Source organism: Doryrhamphus excisus, linkage group LG18 (assembly GCF_037039965.1).
Source record: "Doryrhamphus excisus strain RoL-2023G ecotype Guam linkage group LG18, RoL_Dexc_Guam_v1.1, whole genome shotgun sequence".
NCBI lineage: Eukaryota > Metazoa > Chordata > Actinopteri > Syngnathiformes > Syngnathidae > Doryrhamphus > Doryrhamphus excisus.
In genome coordinates this window covers 12,535,523-12,558,067 of record NC_136374.1, presented here as the reverse complement: position 1 = coordinate 12,558,067, position 22,545 = coordinate 12,535,523, and the positions used below count along the sequence as shown (strand labels likewise).

Genomic DNA, 22,545 nt, shown 5'->3' with positions numbered 1-22,545 from the left:
ATCAAATAAATGATCTCAAAGTGCACATATAGCAGACTGCATGACACTTTTACATGTAAAATATGTGTAAAAATATACATGTACAAATGGACTGTTATATGTAAAATACTATATTTTCTGCTCCCCTGTCAATTTTGTTAAATCAATGCGGCCCGCGAGTCAAACAGGTTGCCAGTTTTCAGTATCTAAAGCAATATGACCAACATTTTCCCATTACTAGTTCAGTAATCAATGTATACAAAAAAACTTAATCAGTATCATTCCTTTATAACGTAATGCTTCCATCCCATGTATCATTTTCCCTGTAGTACCTGCAGTACGACAACCTTAAGATCCTATTGAACATATTTGATTCGGTTGACTTTATGATATAAAAAGATGTCCATGCTTCAGTAAGAAGAGTAAACGTTCATGTTATTATTATTATACAACAACAACCTGGCTTATTCCTAAATCCCTCAGCTCCTGATTCCAATTGACATCCATCACCACAGCGAGCCACCCAGTTGCTCTCAACTTTCATTGGTAAACACTCACATCATGACAGACGTGCTTGAACTGAGCGCCAAACAAACTATTTAGGAGACAAACGGTCAAGTTGGCGTTGAGTCACGCTGTAACGAGACTGGAGGAAAAAGGTCATGAGGGGAGGGAAAAAAAAAAACTGAGCTTGCTTCTCCTACTCGGCTCCTTCCACTGTTTGGTGCCAAGAAATAACTATTGTTTGCATGCCAAGCGGAATCTCATTGAAACAAAATAAAGGGAGGAGAACTCATGGCAGAAAGAAGGGGCACACAATGAGATGCTGGCAACTAAGCTTGTTGCCAGATAGCTCCACATTATAGATTATAGTTCAGTCATCATCTGCATATGCATGACTATGACTGTGAGGAGGCCATTTGTATTGTGCAGAAAGAATTATAGTTCTTCCTTATAGTCAGTGATTTATGTTGAAATCATGGCCAATGTTCTGTTGCTTTTTGCTGACTATATTAACAAACATTAAAAAAAAAAAACTAATTGATTGGACAAGCTTCATTTTTTGGTTCCCAGAAAAGATGATCATAATGTGCAATTACATTTTAAATTCCATAAAAATTTAAATACTGTGGTCCCAAATAAGAAAATATCATTTAGGCGACATAAATCGCGATACTTCGTTCTGCGATACTGTATCGATATTAAATAGTATGATATGGATATTTTTAGGCATTTATCATAGACTGTTTATGGTATTTATTCAAGTGCAGTCACGGCAAAGGTTCATTTCTGATTTTTCTGATACATGTAGCAAAGTCTCCATAATTCCAAATCTGTCGTCCATGGGGCGATCGATTTAGTGATCATGTGCACGAGGAAGGAGGTTTCTCCTTTATGATGACATAAAAAGCCGAAACCTGCACAGCGGTTGAGTGGTTAGCACTCAGACCTCACAGCTAGGAGACCAGGGTTCAATTCCACTCTCGGCCATCTTTCTGTGTGGAGTTTGCATGTTCTCCCCGTGCATGCGTGGGTTTTCTCCGGGTACTCCGGTTTCCTCCCACATTCCAAAAACATGCTAGGTTAATCAGCGACTCCAAATTGTCCATAGGTATGAATGTGAGTGTGAATGGTTGGTTGTCTATATGTGCCCTGTGATTGGCTGGCCACCAGTCTCGCCCGAAGACAGCTGGGATAGGCTCCAGCACAAGCACGACCCTTATGAGGATAAGCGGTAGAAAATGAATGAATGAATGAAAAAGCCGTAACTTCAAATGTGAACGTGTCGGTTCCTCTTCTCTCAAAAGTTGTGCAAACAAGTGAGGGAGATGATTTTTTTTACGTTTGGTGCTCATAAACAGGTTCTTAGAACCCATATTACTGTTAGAACAACATCAAAAAGTCACTTTTGCATAATAGTCGACTTAAAATAACCGTCTAATTTTTTCCCCATATCTTTTCCACAGATGAACAGATGATCTTCCCCCTTCAACATCTCCTGTCCTTTAGGCTGAGGTAGTAGATTGAATAGTTGTGGGGTTTGTGTCCTGTCTGAGATAACTATACAGTCTACTGTCTTGGCCGACGAGACAGCTCCATCGTCTGCTAGCAACCAATGGACAAAAAAAACAACAAATATCTTTTACCTGCAAGGGCTGACTGGTGATGGTTGGGAATTGAGCCCAGCAAGGTGAGGTAGTAGGTTGTATAGTTTGTGGGGATGGAGTGAGCCCCCCTAGAGGTGATAACTATACAGTCTATTACCTTCCTTGAGGAGCACAAAAACAGTGAAGCTGTGTATACTGCCATCGTGTGGCCGAGGTGGCACATTACATTACAAAATGAAAAGTGCTTTATTTGTGTTTATTAATTCATGAGAACAGTTTTGCAGCCACAATCCAACACAAAGCTCCCTATATCTGACAATACTCAGAAAATAACCCAGAATATGAGGAAGTTAAGTTGTTTTATTTATTTTTGTTTATTTATTGTTTATTTATTTATTAATGTACTAAAAATGATGTATTCTAATATATTCACTGTCATCACTTTTATGTATAAACTAAAACTGAGCAATTAAAATATGTGAATGCATTATTTGAAACTATTCTAACCATGGATCACATTTTCACAGCAATCACAGCTTTTGACCGTAATAAATGAATTTGTGAAGCAGAATTCTTTAATAAAGCAAATATTTGCATGCAAAGAAAATGTTTATGACCTTATACATACAGTTTTCGATATTATTAGAGCCCTCTAGACATACAATAACATCCCTATAGTTACCTTTACACTCATATTACCTAATATAGTCAATATAATCAGAGAAAATAAGCCATTTAAAGGGGAACTGCACTTTTTGAGAATTTTGCAGATCATTCACAATCCTTATGTGAAACATGAACACAATAAATTATTTTATATAATATATTTTAATTAATTAATGTATTTTTTTTATTAATTTATTTTAGTATATTTTATATCATATATATTTATATAATATTTATTTCCCTTTTCTGTGCATTATAACACCAGAAAACAAATGAATATAGCGTCATTGAGACCTATTTTTTATAAAACAAAAAACATTTTGACGTTTCATAGTTTTATATACATGCTGTGATCATCAAGAAGAAGTACATTGATGGTACAACATGTAATACTTACAGTATCTTGCCGTATATTGATGATTTAAAACATTACCGGAACAATCAATGTGCTTCATTCCGAGGAATATTGATTTCAGAGACCATTGATTGGAATTAAATGATACTTCCGTAAGACGCCTCCTTCGCCCAGGCAAAGAATAATGACGCTGTGTGCTAGACAGATCAGGTTATAGCGAAACACACACACACACACACACACACACTTTTACACAGTTACTTATAATTTACGCTCTCATTTGGTATCCTTCAGCACAAGATGTTTGGTGAATTCAAAATAATCCTCATGTAAAAAAAGAGTTTTGGCTGCAACAGTACTCCATGTTATTGTTATGATTATGATAACGATGAAGATTATTATTCAAACTTGCAATAATTGTTGCCCCGCCCTGCTTTTACTCATGTTTTAACTGTGTATTAACGAATGAATGTTGTATTTTAATGTATCTTTTACTCTGTTTACTTGTTTTGATTCAACTCCATTCTTCTGTACAAATAAAATGTATTATTATTATTATTTTATAAATAATTGTTGTTGACAGCTAGTAATTAGTGACACCTGTAGCCAGTGTAGACTACATTTAATCAACGTCCTTTACATTTGGTCATTTTTTATGCTTAAAAAAGTTAAATTTCGGCCAAGAACATGTAAAATTTCCTTAATATCCATATTTTTCGATGAATAGCAGATCATAGTCAACCACAAAACAGTACTGCGTATGATTTTGAACCATTTGTTTTCAATACTGACAAATGAAAATCTACTTTTCTCTGTCAATCTAGTATACTTAGAGTGATGTGTAATTAGCGCTAATGCATCCACCTCCAATTAAAGTTGGTTATGTTTGAAACCTCTGCCAAAAGCATCCTTCCTGTAATTACACTGAGACCACAGCTCCTTGGAAAACACACACACGCACACACACACACAGAGTTAACTACTACTGCAGAAAAACAAAGTCCCTCCCCTCCATCACTGGACAGTGTTTCACTGACTTCAGTGGGTAGAGAGTGAGTGAGGCTTCTCAGAGATGTTCATGCTCTCAGTCTTTTGCAGAACCTGAGCAGCTTCTGAGGATTCAACATGGAAAGATGTGACATCTGAGAGGACATAATGGAAGAAGTTTCTTTGCAGCAACAGATTGGAAGCAAGAAGTTTCATCCATTTGTTTAGTTTCAGGGGTAAGAGAGCGAGTTGGTGAATTGTTAAAAATGTCTTCCTCCCCTGCTGTGAAGGTACGGGAGCATGCAGACACGCTGTACATCTCCATAGAAGCGGCCATTGCATTGGCCTCCGTGCTGGGCAACGTGTTAGTGGTGTTAGTGGTTTGCGTTAACCGGACCCTGCGTGATACTACTTTTTGCTTCATCGTGTCGCTGGCGGTGGCTGACATTGCTGTGGGGGTGCTGGTGATCCCACTAGCCGTCACTATCAGTTTGGGTATCAACACTCAGTTCTATACCTGCCTCTTTCTCTCCTGCCTGCTTGTCATCATCACGCAGAGCTCCATCCTGTCACTGCTCGCCATCGCCGTTGACCGCTACCTGAGGGTCAAGATCCCCACCAGGTGAGCTTGTAACGTTACGGCATTGGGGCCTATCTGGGTTAGGAAGTAAAAATGCATTTAGAGGATCTTTGATTATTGTTGTTGTGGTATAGCTTTAAAAACAGTATTGGTTCTTAAAAACAGCTAATATTATATGAAGGATTTTATCCAGTAGATCCTCAAAAACAGCAAAGCACTACTGTTTGTTCAGTAGATCTTTAATAACAGAGTGCTAGCTTTTTAGCAGTAGGTCCTTGCAAATTGCAGCACCTTCCTGTAATGGTAATGGTTTTATTTCATTTGAACATGCATCAGATTACACTTGAATGCATCACATAATCAGTTCACAGTTCCACATGTCCAAAAGGAGTAGGAAGAAGCAAAGCTTATTAAATCCTACCCCTCCATCTGGTACTTTTACAATCAGCAACTGTTACATTTGTTCACTTCCTGCTTTCCATAATGCAGTTTAAGGTTTTTTTTAATAATGTACCTCGTACCAAAGTATGAGGTGAGATATGACCATACAATGACATAATGGTTACCATAGTAACTATCAATATAGTGATATATATAGCACATCATGACTGGTTCAAGACTCTTCATCCTTGTATTTAGCAAACATCAACTGCTTGTATTGTTTCTTGAATTGGCTCATTGTTGTGTATTGTTTGAGTTCCTTACTCAATCCATTCCATAGTTTGATTCCACATACTGAAATGCTATGGCTTTTTAACGTAGTCCTAGTATATAAGTGTTTCAAATGTAGTTCTTCTCCTCTCTTGTACAGAAGTATTAGAGGACATTTTTAGGTAATTGGTTATTTTTAGCCTTATGCATTATATTAGCTGTTTGAAGATGAACTATATTAGCAAGTTTAAGTATTTGTGATTTTAGAAATAAGGAGTTAGTATGTTCTCTGTAGGCGGCATTATGAATTATCCTTACTGACCTTTTTTGCAGTACATTTGTGAGTGAAGATTGCTTTATGGTTATTACTCCATATTTTCCACACAATAAGTAAGATATGGTAGAACCTGAGAGCAATAAAGAGTGTGGAGTGATTTCTGATTGAGAAGAAATTTTACTTTGTTCAATATTGAAATATTTTTGGCCACCTTATGTTGTATATTTGTAATATGAGATTTCCAGCTCATATTTTCATCTATTGTGATCCCCAGAAATTTATTAATTTCAACGTCTACACCGTCTATTTGTATTTGCTGGCGCGTGCCCTGTAATATAGAGGATCTTTGACTGGCGTGATGGAGAGTTATTTCACATCACAAAAGCAAACATCAGCTGATTCAGCTGAGATCAGGAGGAGGCAGTTCTTCCTGTTTATGTCGTACATAGCACCATATATCCTTGGCTGCTTTAATGCAAATCAATGGACGGTTCATTGGAAGCTTTTAAGAAAATGAAAATGTCTGCCCAAATAACTGACATGGGCAGAGTTTGCTGAAGGAATAGCTCACGCAGAAGCTACTTTTTACATTTATTCAGATTTCATACTGTTATATTTTTCATGCTCTCAGGGAAGAACTAAATTTGAAACACTTATATGCTTGGACGACGTTAAAAACCATAGCATTTCAGTATGTGGAATCAAACTATGGAGTGGATTGAGTAAGGAACTCAAACAATGCACAACGATGAGCCAATTCAAGAAACAATACAAGCAGTTGATGTTTGCTAAATACAAGGATGAAGAGTCTTGAACCAGTCATGATGTGCTATATATATCACTATATTGACACTTACTATGGTACCCATTATGTCATTGGATGCTCATATCACCTAGTACTTCGGTACATGACAAAAAAAAGAAAAAAAAAACTTAAACCATATTAGGAAAGCAGGAAGTGAACAAATGTAACAGTTTGATTGTAAAAGTACCAGATGGAGGGGTAGGATTTAATAAGCTTTGCTTCTTCCTACTCCTTTTGGACATGTGGAACTGTGAACTGATTATGTGATGCATTCAATTGTAATCTGATGCATGTTCAAATGAAATTAAACCATTACCATTACCATGTGTATATTTATGGTGATTGAATCCTCTCCTGCAGGTACAGCACTATTGTGACCCAGAAGAGGGCCTACCTGGCTGTGTGTCTGTGTTGGATCGTCTCCTTCCTCACCGGCCTGGTTCCCATGGTTGGTTGGAACAACCGCCATGTTCTGGGGAACCTCAGCCTCTCCGACTACATGGTTTGCAAGTTCACTACCGTAATGACTATGGACTACATGGTCTACTTCAACTTCTTCGGCTGGGTGGTGGCGCCCCTGGTTGTCATGATCGCGCTCTACGGGGAGATCTTCAGAGTGATCCGACGGCAGCTCAACCGGCGTGCCGAGGCCACCTCGGATGGTGAGCGTTACTACAGGAAAGAGTTGAAGCTGGCCAAATCCTTGGCTTTGGTGGTGCTCCTTTTTGCAGTGTGCTGGCTGCCGCTGCATATTATGAACTGCGTGGAATTCTTCTACTCGGACTCTTCCATCCCGAAGCTGGCCGTCTATGTGGGCATTTTCATGTCCCATGTCAACTCGGCACTCAACCCGCTGGTTTATGCGTTTCGGATAAAGCGCTTTCGGGTCACGTTGCTGGAGATCACGCGGAGGTGCATGTCTTGTAAAGCTATGGAACCCAGCCCGTATCCTTGCAGCATGCCGGCGTTAACTGAGAAAGTGGACTTGCCGCAAGGCATGCAGGGTGATCCTGTAGATGGCGCCAAGTGAAGCCGTTCATCATAGCCTTCTTTTTAGACCAAAAGATATTCAACTGAAGGCCTGTGGGCCAAATTCATCCCATGAAAGACTTTGGTTTTCAGTTTCTGCAGCAGTTTCCTATAAGCAGCAGAGCATCCTGTCATTTAGAGGATCTTTGATGTTTAAAAACAGTCGAGCCGTCCTGTCATCTCTTTGTCATGATTTCTGACTAGCTTAGTGTTTTCATTTATGACTTTAGTTATGACCAACATTTGTTATAACAGAGACTTAGGTTGACATAATAGACAAAATAAGAATAACTGTAAAGGTACAAGTCCAATCTTTGGTCCTCAACTTTCTGAAAATGGAACCCAATGTATTTGAACAGTTTCAGACTAGGACCTGCAGTCTTCTCGAATGCTAGCCCATTTATTGATTATGTGGATTCAGTGAGGGGGAAACTATTTTTAAGCCAGTCGTACATTATGTTTTACCAAACGTATTCTCTTCACTCTGCCTGCACTTTGGGGAACTATTCTGTTCCCATCAGTCTGTATTAATTTTTCAAAGTAATTGATTTTTCACTTGATACACGTTGAATTGAATTACACATGCATCTGCACAGTTTTATGAAAAAATGCTGCCTTCATGCAGATAATATTAGCGCACTGCAAAATAAAAAACATTGGTATCATGGTAGAGGCAGAATTTCCTACATAGCTTTTGTATTTGTTCTCATTAGAAATAGATATAGTTTTGCCACCAATACCAGTAATTGGGAATATTATCACCAAACGGAACTTTATCAAGACGTGGCGTGTGTCTATTAGCAGTAATTTTGCCATTAGACGTAATGACAGGATGTGGCTACTTGATCACACGTTTCAATGGCTGCAGCAGAGGATGCTAAAAAGGTTCTGATGCATTTGAGCGAAGCCACAAAAGCATCACGTCCAAGTGAGTCAGTCATTCCGGTTTCCAATACAAGAGCTGCATCAAACGTTCTGTCTTTGCAATGATCATTATTATTTAGTTGTGTCTTTTCGCTGATGGTTGGAGTTCATGGTTCACCAGTAGCAGGTTTTAGCTCAGAGGTGTTCAAAGAGGGCCTATTTTTTGGTTGTTAATTTATTATTGTGTGACTAAATCGCTAGTGGTATCATTGGCTTAAGTTTTAATTATGTTGTGTTGGTTGATTTCGGCTGATGTAATTTGAAATAATTGTCTCTGTGTATTGTATCTTTAATGGTTGCTAAACTCAACGCTAACTAGTAATAGAACATGCACCGTGTATAATGGATGCTATGTAATCTGGTTGAAACGATATTGAACCGAAATATGAATGAATCGTATAATGATCTTTATTGCTATATTGAGCTGACGTGTGAATTATTCAAAACCTGTTTACCGGTAAACTTTTGGACAATATTAAATATTGATTAACGTTTTCTGGCCTCTACAGGCCTTTTTTTGTTTGTTTGGCACCCAAAGCCAATATAATTTATATAATTTTGTTTCCTTTTCCCCACAAAAAAACCTTACAACCAGCAACTTACAGTAAGTAAAAGCTGTGGTTTTCTGTGTATTAATTATGTGTTTTTGACTGGCTGTTGAATCTTTATATTGTTATATTGTCTTCCACTTAGCCCTTAAAAAATACAATTTCATTTCAATTGAATCTTTCTTTGTCTGCTTCATTCACACCAGTTAGACTCCCTCAAGAACTGTCTTCTGCGTGCAGTAAAATTGCATATAGTATATATAGTTACACTATGCACAATTTAACAAATAAAACTGTTGATTATCTAAAAAAAATTAACCAATTGGTTGTCCATTAGTTTGTGAAATGTTTTATTTTTTCTTGTAAATTTATTGTTGCTCTTTAAGCAAGCAAAAATATATTTTTTTCAGATTACTCGATCAAAAGCCGAATAGCCAAAAATTTCTGTTGAATACTCGAGGACTAAAATATTCGTTAGCTGCAGCACTACTTTCACCGTAGGGTTGTTTTTCTTGATGTTAAAACTGACGAAAAAAAACTTAAAAATAATGAACACATTTGACTCAATATCGTTCATTATGTTGTTCATTTGAATATTCTCCATACCAAAGTGAATGACATCAATGCTTATTTTACCATCTGCCAGCTTCATCCTTGTTGAAGGATTTTGAAAAAGTGCTGAGTGTGTTCTAATCCTCAGCCCCCGTCTTAGTGAGTGAGGTGCTGCATTACCCTCCTGCCATTTGTTCTCCAACACGCTCCTACTGCCACTGAAGGCAGGCCACAGGACATAAAGCCGAGTAACTCCGTTTTAAGAGTGTCGTATCTACTCTGAGGTAGGATCATTTCTGTATTCTTTAATATCCAACCTGAACAAACTTAAGTAAAAGATATTGACATCATTAAGGGCTGACACGATGGCTGACACAAATGAAGCCAGAGGAGCCCAGGAAGTGGAGGCTCCAGAGTCCGAAATGGACGAAGAAGAAGCGGCCATGTTGCATTTCAGTAAATACATTGAAGACCGCCGTGCCCGTCCGTGGGAACAGTGGAGCTCCAGAGAGAAGGCGAACTACTACATCGATCGCTTTTTTTTTGGCTTCCTGATTGTTTTCGTCTTTGTGCTGCTGGCCGAGTGTGCGTATAAAATATGGTATGTGACCAATGTGGGGAAGATTGCGGAGTTTGTGTCCGACTCGGTGGTCTTTCTATTTGATTCGCTCCTTGCTCAGGAGAGACAAGAGGGGCTGGTTGAACTCTAGTTGTACAATTCAAGCAACAGTAAATATATTTATTTATATTTAATAGTTAATGGGTTTAATAACGAACAAAGACAATGTACATACTGTATGAGCTTTAACTCTGGTTATCATAAAAATGTACTTAATAACATTCAACTTTTGTGGGTTTTAATGGATGTATAATGTTTTTCTAATGGAAGGAACCAGTATAACCACAATAATAAACATATTGTTGAATGAATACGTCTCGGAAAATGTCCAAACTAAGTTTTATTTCTCTTTGTGGCTGCAAATCTTTTCATATAGCTCTCATATCGGATGTCAGTGGATTGTAGCTTGCCAACTGGTGGCTCATGGGCCAAATCCAGCGTGGACGTGACATTTTGATCACTTTGTTGTATCGACATTATAGACAAAATAAGAACACTGTATGAACATTGAAGAATAAGTCTCTCACCCACTTACCTTTTAGAAAATTTGACCTCCAGCACAATTAAGTGAAATACACTTACTACAATGAATGGCCCCACGTTACATTCAGTAATGGCATTATTAATACATTTGAAAGACTATAATCTATATCATCATCATAACTGACTGTCGGCCAAACACGCCCATAATACGGAAACGATCTTGCCGATCGCATATCCTATTGTATACTCTCCTTGGTGTGACTGTCATGATGACGTAATGACTGTCATCTATCCAAACCAATCAGAACGAAGCATTCCAACCTTACATATTTCCGGAAGTCCCATCCTTCTCTCTCTCTCGCTCTCTGTCGGATTTTCGAGCGTGACCGACGTTTCGTGTCTGTTTAGACTTAAAGTAAGTCAAAATGGGAAATATTTTGTCTTGTATACGCCTGCTAGTGACACGTTAATAGTTACATGTGGCGCATGCCGCCTACGATTGCACGTAATGATAGCTGAATAAAAGGCTTACCGGCTCTAAGAACGGTTCGTGTTGGAAGAACTGGAACGACAGGCTGCGGCCATGGCGTTGCACTTACCGAACAAATGTTGACATTTCTCAATTTTCCGCAACCGAGTTATGGCCACTTCTGTTCCAGACAACGAAACGTTCTTCTGTGGTTTACTCGACGTTCCACTTGACAGTATTGCTGTTTGAAGCCGACTGCTAACGTTAGCCAGGCTAAGCTAGCTAAGTACAACATTGCTAATTATGATGCGCATGCGTGATTATCTCGTCTTTCTTGTTGGTATTTGATAGGCACAGCACTCATCACCACTCCTAGTGGCCATTAAAATTACTGCAGGCTGACTGACGTAGGCGAAATCCCCCCCACATCTTTTTTTTTAACCTGCATGTTTGGCGTGAATTTATGGAAAATGGCAAGTTGTCTGCTTTTCCAACAGCCATACCTGTCTGTGTAATGATACCTTTTAGATGATCAGTAAATCTTATTTAAAATGTGCCACAATAGGAAAAAATATAACACTTAAAGGTGCTGGAAGGGTGCACTTTTTTTTCCAACCAAAAATAAGATAAAATAGCAGATGTTACCAGAAGTGGTCTAAAAGAACAGAATCAACAGAAATGTCCATTTTGTATTAATTTATATATTGTGAGCGGAGGTGATTATGATATTGCAAGTGGACGTCTGACATCAGTACTAAGTTTAGGCTTTGTAATTTGGATTATAAACAACTGGAATATTCTGTTCTTTGTGCCTCGCCTTTTTGTCCACAGAATGCGTTACGTGGCCGCTTACCTGCTCGCTGTGCTTGGTGGGAACACCAGCCCCTCGGCCAAGGACATCAAGGCCATTTTAGGCAGCGTTGGGATTGAGGCTGATGATGAACGCTTAAACAAGGTAGCAGCTGCATTGTTTTAATGATTTTAAGTAAACCCTTCTGGGATGTTTGTAACTTGGGTTGTATTTCTCTACAGGTTATTAGTGAGCTGGAAGGGAAAAACATCAATGAAGTGATGAACTCAGGTTAATGCTGTTCGCAGTAACGCATTCAGATGTTGGGATGTCGCAACACGAATCGTTAATCATTTGCTGTCCCTCTGCAGGCCTCTCTAAGTTAGCCTCCGTGCCAGCAGGTGGCGCTGTGGCTGCTCCTGCTCCATCAGGCGCCGCTGCGAGTGCAGGGGCTGCGCCTGCTGCAGGTATGCACAATGCTAACTGTCTGTCATGCCTGTTTTCATTATTGTTACACAATCACATTGAATTGAGGATATCTTTTTCCTATTTCCATCTGACTTTACTTTGTCTTTTTCAGCGGAAGAGAAAAAAGAGGAGAAGAAAGAAGAATCTGAAGAGTCTGACGAAGACATGGGCTTTGGACTCTTTGATTAATCTGCCTTTGTTTCTAAAAAGCAATAAAAAGGTAAAAGGTTTACACAGAATATATTGTTTTTGTCCTATTTTTTTCCCCCCGCCCTGCCAAATAAATTAGCCCGACTGACTTTTTTTAGCCCCTGAATATTTTTGGATATATTCTATTTTTGAATAATATTCTTTTTTTAAAAGAGTGCTATCTGTAGGACTAAAAGTACTACTGCCATCAATCCAGCAGAGGGTACTGTCATAATAAAATGGAAGCTTTTCCAGCAGGAAGTTGCTTTGACAAGACGGGATATGTAATTGCATATTTTTTAAATACAAGATGCCTATAATTTTGACACTGAAATTACAAAAAAACAATAAAAAATGCAATGCATTCGACATGTTGTGATTTAGAGAATCAAGTATTTTTATGGGTGAGTCCATTTTTCTCTTTTGCAACAATGCATAAAATGTGTACAATAGTAATATTATATGTAATATGGAGCTCATGATTTCAGTATTGCTTCATGTTACCAAGTCCTCAAAGGTGCCAAAAATAAGATGGATTGAGGAAGATATTAGGAAATCCTAACCTTGAATTACTACATATCCGACACTGCCCTCACTGTTGTACTACCGGTCCATATCCTACCTACACAACCTGGCTGAGTCATAAAATGACTACAACAATTGCTCCTTGCCAGTTATATGTTACAACCATCAATTAAAATAATGTGCAATACTGAGCAGAGAAGAATTGAAAACCAGGTAGAGATACTGTAAAGTTTGGCATCTATCTCATACAAAGTAAATACACGATCACTATTATATTTCAAGATCATCGAATGATTTAGTGATTTTTGACTTTCATTTTTCTGACAATACTGTACAGTCGTCTCCAGACACGCTGCGGTTCAAATTTCGCGGCTTCACTCTGTCACGGTTTTTCAAAAATACATTCATCAATCATGCTGTTTTGTAATTGAATACAGTATATTCATTCATTTTCTACCGCTTATCCGCACGAGTGTCGCAGGGCGTGCTGGAGCCTATCCCAGCTGTCTTTGAGCAAGAGGCGGACTGGACTGGTCGCCAGCCAATCACAGGGCACATATAGACAAACCACCATTCACACTCACATTCATACCTATGGACAATTTGGAGTCGCCAATTAACCTAGCATGTTTTTGGAATGTGGGAGGAAACCGGAGTACCCGGAGAAAACCCACGCATGCACGGGGAGAACATGCAAACTCCACACAGAGATGGCCGAGGGTGGGATTGAACTCGGGTCTCCTAGCTGTGCAACCATATACATATTTAATATATAATTTGGAAAACGGCCCCTATTTTCAAAATATTCTCACAATTGTCACAACACCGTACTCAATTTGTTTGCAAAAAAAACAACATAATTTTTGTTCTGGTTTGGAGAGTTTTTTGAGCGCTGGGCAGCCTATTTCAGTTTAATTGTTGTTTTCAATAAATTACTTTTTCAAAGTGCTTTTTGTCACACGCCCCCTTGTTGCTTTTGCGTATTGTAGCTTTACTTAAAACCTCATTTCGATCCAAATGTGCAAAAAAAGTAAATTCTAGTTGTTTTTCAACTGGTCTTAAGATTTAGATCAGGTCTTGTATTTATAAAAATGCTGTTTTTTTCAAAGTTTAGATGAGCCTTAGTGTTCGTTTTTGTTCAGCAATGATTTTCGTTTTTGCCCAGTGTCTTTCTTATGCTAGAGTCATGAACACTGACCTTAACTGATGTGTTGGGATGTTATTGTGGGGTCTTTTGTGACCTCTTGGATGAGCCATTGCTGCGCTCTTGGGGTCATTTTGGTCGGCCAGGCAGTCCTGTGTTGATCTCACTGCCACATGGTGGCATTCTTTTATTGGTGAATGAGATGTGTTTTCTGTGGAAAAAAACAGTTGTGTGTCAGCATAAATATTCAAATCTGAGTATCATCTGTATCTAACACCACGTATTAGTGCATATATAAGAAAGCCCAGATTTACAGAAAAATAAAATAGTGATGATACAGCAGACACTACATGCGTCATTATGATTCACTTTGTTAGGTAACAAATGAACTGGTTGTCATGCTGGATAGCTGAACCACACGTTGATGTCATGCCTTTTTCCGCCTCTTGCACTTCCTGGTTCACTTTGCTTTTATGGGAAACTGTGTGAAAGTGAAACATTACAATTTAAAGAAAAAGTGCACTTCCCCATCATTCATTATTCTTAATTCTGTACATTCCATTCCAAAGAGGGAAAAACAGTTAGCATAAGGGAGCTAAATATGAACATCATGGGACACACCTATTTTGACTATAAAGCCCTCTAATAAAAACAACAATGTTTTATCATTTTATATACCTGCTGTGAGCAAGTATGTACAGTCATAATAATATTTAATACTTATAGTATTTTGCTGTATTTTGATCATTTTAAACATTCCCGGAAGTTATTTCCTGGGCAAGTATCGCTACTTCCGTCAACAATAACAGCATAGAAAGCATGTGTCTGCTTGCAACTACTAATTTTATTTAACCTTTATTTAACCAGGTAGAAAACCCATTGAGGTTGAGATCTCTTTTGCAAGGTTGACCTGTCAATACATAAATACATTACAATAATGCAATATTCATTTTAAACTGACAATACTTAGAAATAAAAAGTATTTTGTCAGACTTGAGTGTTTAATTACATTCAAAAAAACACCCCATGGTCCCGCGACAAACGGATGGAAGGATGAAAAACACCCCATGGTGTGACTCTTCTACTCCTTCACTGCTGCACACAAATGTATAAAAAAATATGCACCATTATTGTGTTCCTTACGCTATTATTTTTCTCCCATGTACACCACATGGTGGTGCTGTTATGAAACCCAAAAGTTTAACCATCACAAATCCCACAAATTGACTTGAAATGTCAAATAACAAATATCTTACAGTTATGAGAAAAAAAAGTATGTGGTTAATTATATGGCTCCATGCAGAAAGTACAAGGACGTTGAAGCACTACCAGCCTACCTGCAGGGGGAACCTGTTCCTCAGGTGAGATCCATAACTGCAGAATGCCACATTCCATCCCATAATTACACGCTAGCATGGGCCTAAATGGGGTGCGGCAAGAAGTTCCGGACACGATATTACATAATGCAGGCTCTTTGGGAGGGCCGGAAAAGGTTTTGACATGCCAAGTGGGATGATTGCCGCTGCTGCGGGTGTTTTGTACCACATTTGTGATGCATGAATTTCCCCTTCTCTTCTTCTACTTTTGTACAAAACAAACCTTGTTAGTTCCATTTTTCTAGTGCTATCCAAAAACTGCCATGCAAGCTTGTTGATTAAATATTTTATTTGCAGCATGAATACATGCATTTACATATATAACAAACAAAATAGATCACATTTATCTTAGCTTACTTTGGTTGTGTTGAAATCGGAGGATTGTAGGTATTGCACAGTAGTACATAATACACATAAAAAAAAAATGACATTTAGTTTCCATAGTAGAACCAGCTACGATAGAAATGATTGGTTTCAAAGTGACGCCGTCAGCAAATGATGCTCGTACAAACACAAACGAGTCAAACTGGAAATGATTCACGTCCTTAGTGTGTATGACGACGAAGAAACGCACACAGAAGTTGCTTTGGTGGAAATGTTTCTCACTTGCATATCCGTCTCCGTCAGCAGGGATGATCCGAACATGCCTGCAAAAACAAATAGTGAGTCAATCTAGGCCAGAAAAATCCAAGCAAATCTGACCATTTATTTTCTATACCGTGTGTTTGAGTGCGTCTACAACTGGCCGCCAGTCAATCATCAAAATGGTCTCACCTGTTTGTATTCAAATCGGTCTTGTAGGTAACGGTTGCCGAGGCCTGTGATGTGTCCGATGTTTTGCCGAGAGAGTCCAGCGATACGAGCCGTGAAATCCAGTGTGAAGGCCAGCTTGACAAGTTCCGGCGCCGTTGGTAAAACAGATGGCGGGGCCAAAGTGGGTGAGGCCTCGTTCTCCAGGTAGGCATCGGCCAACTTTTGGAAGGACGAATAGGACATCCCTTGGAAGAAGTTACTCAATGTGGTATTGTCTTTTATCTGGAGGTGAAAAAAATACATTTAATACTCAATATATGAGTAATATAAAGACAGAAACCATTCATTTTCTATGCAAACTTGCCTGTATTCAGTTCCTATTTAGCGCAGGGTTTCCTATGTATTCATTAATTTGGGGAGGCCCGCCACAAATAAATCTGGACCACCACAGATACCATATTTTCCGCACTATAAGTCACACTTTTTTTTTCATAGGTTGGCTGTTCCTGCGACTTATACTCCAGAGCAACTTAAACAAAACTGTTTATGTTACATAGACACTGGACATTTTTCTGTTCATGTTTATTTTTTGTGTAGCTTAATAAGCATTGTGTTAGCATATCTTACACCTATTCAGCCTGTTCTCTATACTTTATTGTTTTGGTCAAGTAGTTTGGAAAATAAATGGTAATGGTCATGGTTTTATTTCATTTGAACATGCATCAGATTACAATTGAATGCATCACATAATCAATTCACAGTTCCACATGTCCAAAAGGAGTAGGAAGAAGCAAAGCTTATTAAATCCTACCCCTCCATCTGGTACTTTTACAATCAGTAACTGTTACATTTGTTCACTTCCTGCTTTCTATAATACAGTTTAAGGTTTTTTAAGGTTTAAATTACCCGCAAAAAATGTGACTTGTACTCCAGTGCAACTTATGTATGTATTTTTCTACATAATTATGCATTTTTAGCCTAGTGCAACTTATATTTCGGAGTGACTTATAGTCCAGAAAATATGGTATATATTTTTTTGAGGTTTTGCCTTCTCTCACAAACACATTATAATGGGACCGTCTGTGTAGCTTGTCGTTACAACTAGATGGCATCGTAACTTTGCTTAACTTGGAACCCAGGACGCATCATAAATATTTTTTGATAGCCCATGCGTGTTATAAAGCGCACACGTGCACATGTATAATGTTTAAAAACAAGAGATAGTGTCGCACATTTCTTATGACACAAACCAAAAAGGTTTTCAATAAGAAAATTATTAAAAATCAGTGGTTGGGTTCTGATAAAACTGCTGCTATGTTTCACCACATGAACAATACGAGACAGTTAAGATTGCCGCTAGCGATATCATCGCAACACAACTGTGTAACCCTGTCAATGAAGGCCACACAGTAAACAAAAGGCAACAAAGGAGGTCATCTAATGTTTCATGATCTTTTTTCTTATTACAAGAAAAAGACAAGATTATGTCTCACTGTACCCAGATATCTTCCCACCAATCAACAGTCTAGTTGGTTTAACTCTGCCCTTTTTGGATCCATATCTAGTCCAGGATGGTTGAAGCTCATGTTGGAGTTTGTACTTTATTGACATTAGGATCATAAGACCTCATTTATGATAGGACTGTTGTGTTTGACCTGGATGTCTATGTATTTATGACTGATACAGCAAAATACAGGCTACACGGCGGTCGAGTGGTTAGCACGCAGCTAGGAGACCTGGGTTCAATTCCACCCTGTGTGGAGTCCGTGCATACATGGGTTTCCTCCCACATTCAAAAAACATGCTAGGTTAATTGGCGACTCCAAATTGTCCATAGGTATGAATGTGAGTGTGAATGGTTGTTTGTCTATATGTGCCCTGTGATTGGCTGGCCACCAGTCCAGGGTGTACCACGCCTCTCGCCCAAAGACCCTGCGAACCGTGAGGATACTAAGCGGTAGGAAATGAATACAAACAACAAAATACAAAGTGGGGTCAAATTTGTATGAATAAAGTCAAATTTGTGTCACAAGCGCTGACCTTGTCATCGATGGCATCGCCCTGCTCTTTTGTTAAGGCGATGATCCTGTTGATGACTTCCTCTGTTGGAGAAAGAAGATAAAGTTCAGTCAGTCTGCCAAACCACGCTTCTCCAGTTTATAGTATCTTCCAGAAGTAGACGACACCACTCACATTTCAGTAACCATTTTATTCCTGTTTATCTTCTCAAGGGTCTACACTGTAGAAAGTGTACTTTAGAGTAATCACTGTACAGCTTATATAGCAGTATCGATTAACTATCCACTGAAAACGTATTGTGTGTGTACTGTAGGTACTGTGTATAACCCTACCGTCTGACAATGTTACGACCTCCTCCTTTTCTTTGACCTCATGGAGAATCTTTTCCAGTTCCTCTGACACCTTCTCGTAGTAAGAGTATGTCCCTTCCACGCTAACAACAGCTGTAAATAAATAAAGAGATATTAGTAAAGGTACCACACACATTCAAACTAAAAGATGGCATCAATGGGGTTATCTAATCCTACCTTCTACTCCGGTGATGTCTTCTGGGTTGAGCTCCTCTCGCTTGCTGAGTTTAATCGAGAGACGTCTCTTGGAGAACCGTCTTCTCATAGGTCGTCTCCTTGAGGACTTCTTCCTTTGGCTGCTGGATGGAGATGCAGCAGGCAAACAAACGGTGACAGCGGAGCCGTTGTCGGCAGAAGATGCATCAGGAATGTCTGACGGAGCCTCCAGCTCCTCGTCTTTGTCCTCAGTATTCCTCCTGGAGAAGAGGCCTATGAAGTTCTTCCACAAGGAGGGTTTTTTGTTCTTTTTGGACTTCTTGTGTAGCTTGTTGTCCACTTGTGTCTCGGGCTCGTCTGGAGGTTCGGTGGGTGTGAGTGCATGAAACGCTTTTTCGTCCAATCCTTCAGCCAAGTGAAGAGAAGGGTCGCTGGAGTGTCTTCGATGTCTTTTGGGGATGGTGACCCATTTTAAATTGCGCTCAGGACGCTTAATGCCCGTAGAGTCCTCGTTGAGGCTGAGGCTGCGTTTAACGTAGACCTCGAGCAGACGCCGCGTGTCGTTGGGTGCCACCGAAATCAACTGAGGAGTCTGGGATTCCATGGTGTGGCAACTGTAACCCCAAGAAAACCAAAAGCATGTTAGCTTTACTTTAAGTCTAGTTCTCCATTAAAGCTAAACCAGTTCTAATTATGTATAAACAGTACATAACACACACATACAGAGCTATAATATGCAAAAGCAGGAAGGGGGAGTGAGAAAATAAACATTTAGAACATTCTGAACTGAAATAAGTTATTTTTCAGCTTGGAGAGTTTTTTGTAATGTTTTGGTCTTAAATTGTGATCAGGTGTTTATTTGTTGTTTTCAATAAATTACTTTTTCTTTTATATAATTTCCTTTTTGTCACACTCCAACTTCTTGCTTTTGCATATTTTAGCTCTACTTAAACCTCATTAAGATCCAAATGTGTAAAAGGTAAATTCTATGGGTGAACAAAATAAGAAAGAGAAGGACAGTAGAAAAAAATATAATAATAATTCTCACACCATAAGAAAAATTAATACACCACCACATCCTGTTACATAACACAAGTAATGCATTACTATTCATTTAAATTATATCAACAACTTATGTACAATTTATTGACAGATATTTATTGATCACATTAAAACAAAAAACAAAGCAAAAAATGATGAAAAATTCATCTGAAGAGAATATGAATTAAATATATTTTTTTTATTATGCATTATAATATGTATAACGGTATAAGTGATGATAAAAGAATGATTAAATTACACTATTTTAACTTAACATGGGCTTCAATGTGGCAATTCATGTGGCATCGTACTTCTGCAATTACAGTATGCAGCTTCAGAAAGACCAAAATATATAGCATTAATTAATATACATAATATTCTCCAATATTTTTTTAAGTGTTAGTAACGGATTGCATTAGCAATGAGTTGTTTATATAAACACATAATCAGCACAATAATCAACATAATTAGATTTTCTATTGTGGTAACGTCAATATGGTTCGCATTAATCACAACAATGAGAACATATGACAGATAATAACAGCATAAATCAGCAAGTATAAATCTATAAAATGAGAGCACTCACATGGCTTATTGAAGTGTGACGAGATGAAGAAAGAAACGATCAACCACACTCTGGAGCAGCTTTTTACAAAATGGCTTTGTCTTCTCTGTGTGCGCTCCAAAAGGAGTCAAACAAACAGAATGAGGAAGTCCACCCTGTTTGTTGGAACACGTCTGCTGTTGCTGCTTCGCTTCCTTACCTGCAGTCATGTGACGTCACCAACACCTACATCCTACGCAGGGCCAAAGGGGAGGCGGGGACGGAAAAACACCTGTGTCACGTGCTCTATATTAGGCAATATCACCATGTTTGGTGCTAGCTGTCTACGCACTGACCTACATTGCACGCTATCTACGTATACTGTATGTGCATATACTGCAACAACACAGGAGAAATATGAACACAGAGGAAAAATCATTTAAAACACTTCAACGAAACACTTGAAAGAGGAATTTATTTATTCATTTATTTATTATTTTAATTTTTTTATTTATATTTATATTTATATTTTATTTTATTTATTTTATTTATTTTATTTATTTTATTTATTTTATTTATTTTATTTATTTTATTTATTTTATTTATTATATTTATTTTATTTTTTTTTTTTTTAAACAATGTCCTTATATTAGCAAGGTTTGCAAGGTACATGGAGGAAGAATGCTGACAGTCTGATATCATTTTTTTACTGAATTATTTCTGTGCTAATTAATAAATACCACATTGTCTAGTATTATTTGTCACTGAATTAATTAATTGTTATTGAATGAATACCGCAGCGTCTGATATCATTTATCCATGATTTCAGTCATTTATTATTTTTGACTGAATACCACAGTGTCTGATATCATTTCATCCCTGAATGCATTCATGCATTATTATTTAATGAATACCACAGAATTTGATATCATTCTCTGAATTCATTCAAATATTATCATTTAATGAATACAACAGTGTAAGATAATAATTATAATAATTTATCACTGAATTTCATATGTTATTAATTCAGGAATGCCACTGTGTCTGACATCATTTATCCCTTAATTTATTTGGTTATTATTATGTAATGAATACAACAATGCCTGATATAATTTATCCCTGAATTCATTCATATATTATTACTTCATGAATACCAGATACCACAGATATCATTTATGACTGAATTCATTCACACATTATTATTTAAGGTATACTAGTGTCTGATATCGTTTGTCCCTCAATTCATTCATGTGTTAATATTTTATAAATACTGAAGCGTATGATATAAATAATCACTGAATTAATAAATACATAAATTATTATTAAATTAATACCACAAAGTCTATCATCATTTATCCCGAAATTCCGTCATTTATTATTACTTGATGAACACCACAATGTCCTACTTAATTTGCCCTGGGTATATTATTTATTTACTCACTCATTTCATGTACGTCAATTTGATCTATTACTGTATTAATTGACTAATTACTGTAGATTTGCACATTACTGTAATTATTTACTAATTATTTACTCATTATACAATGCTATCAATTTTTACTCTTGTATTTATTCCCTCCATTGTCAACTAATGTATAGTGGTTTGGCTACTGAAGTGAGATACACTAAATGTTTACATTTGAAATTGTCAACATATCCGAAAAGCAGTAGGAAGAAGCAGATCTTATTTTATAATGGCTATTTATTTCCTATTATTGTTTGGTTGAATTGTGCAAATGTAAATGTATGATATAATTCCATACATTTGTTAAGAATGTTTGAAATAAACTGAACCATTTCCTTTCATTTCATACTGTAAACTTGTTGCTCGGACCGTTTCTTGTAAATGCAGACTCTACTTCTCCAATCTGTGTTTATGATTAGGTCATGTGGCTGGATGAGTAATCACAGGTCAGATTGTTTACTGGAAGCCTGATACCAGCCTTGCGTGTGGTGCAACTGGTTTTTATTGGACTTGGTCTATTGGTCTGTCTCGAGTAGTTAAGATGACCTTGTTCGTGTCAATATCACATGTAGTATCACCATTGTACTAGAGAAGCTTCTAATAATGTACGAAGCATCAAATTATGTTGCGTTACAGTGCTGTTGACAAAGGTAAATGTGATACCATTATGTACCTGGATCCATGTTAGGTGGC

At 37.8% G+C, this 22,545-nt stretch overlaps 4 protein-coding genes across 4 annotated transcripts in view; 2 read left to right on the top strand and 2 right to left on the bottom strand.

The window, feature by feature from the left end:
• LOC131105971 (tubby-related protein 3-like) overlaps window positions 1–11,194 on the bottom strand; it is a 34,362-nt gene extending 23,168 nt beyond the window's left edge. Inside the window, exon 1 of the mRNA XM_078798410.1 lies at window positions 11,163–11,194. Within this exon, the coding sequence (XP_078654536.1) occupies window positions 11,163–11,179 (17 nt within the window). The 5' untranslated portion in view covers window positions 11,180–11,194. The remainder of the gene's footprint in view (window positions 1–11,162) is intronic.
• On the top strand, window positions 3,825–9,209 carry LOC131105975 (adenosine receptor A1). The gene is made up of 2 exons (XM_058054568.2): window positions 3,825–4,717; window positions 6,769–9,209. Exons 1-2 carry the CDS (start codon window positions 4,362–4,364, stop codon window positions 7,436–7,438), a joined length of 1,026 nt encoding a protein of 341 aa, XP_057910551.2. The 5' UTR covers window positions 3,825–4,361; the 3' UTR covers window positions 7,439–9,209.
• On the top strand, window positions 10,857–12,529 carry rplp2a (ribosomal protein, large P2a). Its single transcript, XM_058054567.2, has 5 exons — window positions 10,857–10,978; window positions 11,864–11,987; window positions 12,065–12,113; window positions 12,194–12,289; window positions 12,403–12,529. The coding sequence occupies exons 2-5, from the start codon at window positions 11,865–11,867 to the stop codon at window positions 12,477–12,479; spliced, it is 345 nt and encodes a 114-aa protein (XP_057910550.2). The 5' UTR covers window positions 10,857–10,978; window position 11,864; the 3' UTR covers window positions 12,480–12,529.
• Window positions 12,530–15,809: 3,280 nt separating this feature from the next.
• On the bottom strand, window positions 15,810–20,732 carry LOC131105973 (uncharacterized). Its single transcript, XM_058054566.2, has 6 exons — window positions 20,430–20,732; window positions 18,824–19,416; window positions 18,629–18,739; window positions 18,318–18,379; window positions 16,299–16,559; window positions 15,810–16,171 (listed from the first exon to the last, which is right to left on the bottom strand). Exons 2-6 carry the CDS (start codon window positions 19,404–19,406, stop codon window positions 16,148–16,150), a joined length of 1,041 nt encoding a protein of 346 aa, XP_057910549.2. The 5' UTR covers window positions 19,407–19,416; window positions 20,430–20,732; the 3' UTR covers window positions 15,810–16,147.
• Between the last annotated feature and the right edge of the window lie 1,813 nt (window positions 20,733–22,545).